Source organism: Galeopterus variegatus, unplaced genomic scaffold, assembly GCF_000696425.1.
Source record: "Galeopterus variegatus unplaced genomic scaffold, G_variegatus-3.0.2 Scaffold18876, whole genome shotgun sequence".
Lineage (NCBI taxonomy): Eukaryota > Metazoa > Chordata > Mammalia > Dermoptera > Cynocephalidae > Galeopterus > Galeopterus variegatus.
Window position 1 is genome coordinate 2,340 of NW_007744987.1, and position 3,243 is coordinate 5,582.

General features: G+C 41.2%; 1 gene segment (V, D, J or C); it reads right to left on the reverse strand.

The window, feature by feature from the left end:
* Positions 1 to 51: 51 nt before the first annotated feature.
* LOC103582990 lies at positions 52 to 496 on the reverse strand. The segment is given in 2 exon segments: positions 52 to 367; positions 438 to 496. Coding segments are annotated over 2 exon segments (375 nt in total).
* Between the last annotated feature and the right edge of the window lie 2,747 nt (positions 497 to 3,243).

Consider the following 3,243-nt stretch of genomic DNA (forward strand, 5'->3'; position numbering starts at 1 on the left):
GTCCTGTGCGTCCCTGCAGGGAGGTTTGTGTCTGGGCTCACACTGACTTCCTCACACTGTGTCTCTCGCACAGTAATACACGGCCGTGTCCTCTGTCTTCAGGCTGCTGATCTGTAGATACGCTGTGCTGACAGAGGTGTCCGTGGAGAAGACAAATCGTCCTGTGAATCCCTCAGCGTATGTTGGCTTTCCAGTGTCTGTGTTAATCCAACACATCAACTGAAGGCCCTTCCTTGGTTCCTGTCGCACCCAGGTCACGCCATAGCTGGTAAAGGTGTATCCAGAAGCCTTGCAGGAGACCTTCACAGACTCTCCAGGCTTCTTCACCTCAGCCCCAGACTGCACCAGCTGGACCTGGGAGTGGGCACTTGTGGAGAAGACACAGGGAAGATGGGGACCCTGCAGTGGCCTCAGAAACCTCCTCAGCCCCGGATGACAGGGGCTCCTTACCTGAGGCAGCTGCCGGCAAAAAGAGAAGCCTCCAGCCCCACTCCATGATGAGTGGAATTCTGGGTCATTGGTTCTGTGTGACCAATGGGACAGTGCCCGTGATGAATGTGTTGAGAGGGAACCTGAGCTTTCTACTCTGTGGGGCCCAGTGATTTTCATGTGTGTCCGGCTCCTTAACACCCGCTGGTCCACACCCGCTGGTCCGGGTCAGGTATGAATAACCCGATGCCCTAGAGGACCCCTGCACCTGGATGGCTGAGCTGCCCTCTCATGTTTGGTGCCTGGAGTCCTACTTGCTAATAGTTAGTGACCCTTCCCCAATGGATCTGGCCTTGCAAAGTTCCTGGGTACAGATGAACCCATTCCTGGACCCCAGCTAGTGGCTGTTATCTTTCCTGCGACCTCACATTGAAATGGGATAAAAGCTTCATCTAAAGGTCTAATGTTGAATGTTCCCAGAGTGTCACTGCTTTGTCTGGGGCCAGGCTCAGTGACTTCACCCTGCACCATCACATACAGAGTCTCACACACTCCACTTCTCTGATCTTTGAATTCAATTTTCCAAGTCCATTGCCTCAGAAATGGACATTATCTCTGACACTTTAATGCCAACTTCATGTTTCCAACAGTTTTATTATTTTTTCTCATTAAATTGAGTAAAATTGAGGTGAAGATTACATATTAATAACTACAACCATCTAGTATTTTTAAATTTCTTCCCTCATATAAAGTGAAAATAAATGAACAAGTCCAGATTAATTCTTCTGCATATGGATGTCCAGTTTTCCCAGCACCATTTATTGAAGAGGCAGTCTTTTCCCCAGTGTTCGTTCTTGTGGTCTTTGTCAAACATCAGTTGGCTGTAAGTGTGTGGGATGCTTCCCAGGTGTTCTATTCTGTTCCAGTGGTTCGAGTGTATGTTTTTATGCCAGTACAATGCTGTTTTGTTTACAGTAGCTTTGAAGCTGGGTTGTGTTACGCATTTGTCATTATTAATTAATTAATGTTTTCCTCGGGATTTCTTTGGCTATTGGGGCCTCTTGTTATTCGACGTGAACTTTAGGTTTGCTTTTCCTATTTCTGTGGAGAACGTCATTGGTATTTGGATGTGGATTGCATTGGATCTGCAGACTGCTTTGAGTAGTGTGGACATATTCACAATGTTAATTCTTCCTACCAAGAGCATGGAGTGTCTTTCCACCTTTTTGTGTCTTTAATTTCTATCAGTGGTGTTTTATAGTTCATATTATAGCAATCTTTCAACTTCTGGTGATACTGATTCCCAGATTTGTGTGTGTGTGTGTGTGTGTGTGTGTCTATTGTAAATGAGCTTATTTTCTTGACTTCATTTTCTGCTAGGTTTTCATTGAAGTATAACAATGCTACTTATATTGGGATGTTGATTTTGTATCCTGAAATATTACTGAAATTGTTAATCTGTTCTAAGTGTTTTTTAGAGTTTTTAGTTTTCTAGACATAATATCCTAAAATTATTAAAAAACATAAAAGAAACACTTCAGGAAATAGGAGCAAAGACTTTATGAATAAGACCCCCAAATCACAAGCAACACAAGAAAATATTAAAAAATGGGACTATATCAAACTAAAATTCTTCTGCACAAAAAATGAAACAATCAACAGAGTGGAAAGGCAACCTATGGAATGGGAGAAAATAATTCCAAACTATACATTTGAGGAGGGTTTAATATACAGTATATAAAAGGAAGTGAGACAATTTCAAAATAAAGAAAAATAAATGATCCAAGTACTGGGCAAAGGAATGAAATAGATATTTTTCTTTTCTTTTTCTATTTCTTTTTTGGGGGGAGTAATAGCAAAAATTTTTTATTGAATTTTAAGTGTTTTCTTGGCTTTCCTCCAACTCTATTTCTTTCTTCAGAACAGAACAAGAACACTGCAGCTCCACGACCTCCCCAAAGTTCATTTTTTCTTCCCTCTGTATAGAGTGGGCCAAGTTTGTTTCCTGGGAAAGCCTCTTTTCTACTTATTTTCACATATTTTAATTTTAATTTTTATGCATATTCGTGTGGTACAATGATGACCATCACAACTTGTGCACAATAAGTGATGGTCTGATCATCACTACCAGCATGTCCATTACCACAAATTGTGATTATTCCCATTACCACAAATTGTGATTACTCCCCACGTCCCCCATTCTCTTAATCACCTACGTCCATCCTTCTGCCATCTCCATTTCGCCACTGCACTTTGTACCCCTAGGTATGTTCTCTCCCTCTGCAAGTCCAATGCACCACTGTGGTCTGCCTTTCCTTCCTTTTTTCTCTCTTAGTTCCCACTTATGGGTGAAGATATGCAGTATTTCTATCCCTCTGTGCTTGGCTTATTTCACTCAACATAAGTTTCTCCAGGCTCATCTATGTTGATGCAAATAGCAGAATTTCATTCTTTTTTATGGCAGAGTAGTATTCCACTGTGTATTTATGCCACATTTTNGCAGAATTTCATTCTTTTTTATGGCAGAGTAGTATTCCACTGTGTATTTATGCCACATTTTCCTTATCTAATCAAATAGATATTTTTCAAAGAAAGACATACAAATGGCAAACAAGTACAAGATAAAATGCTCAACACTACTAATCATCAGGGAAATGCAGATTAAAACCACATTGAGATATCACCTCACCCTGGTCGGACTGACTATAATCAAACATATGGAGAATGACAAATGTTGATGAAGGTGTGGAGAGAAGGGAAACCTCCTGCACTATTGCAGGGACTATAAATTAGTACAACCACTATGGAAACACG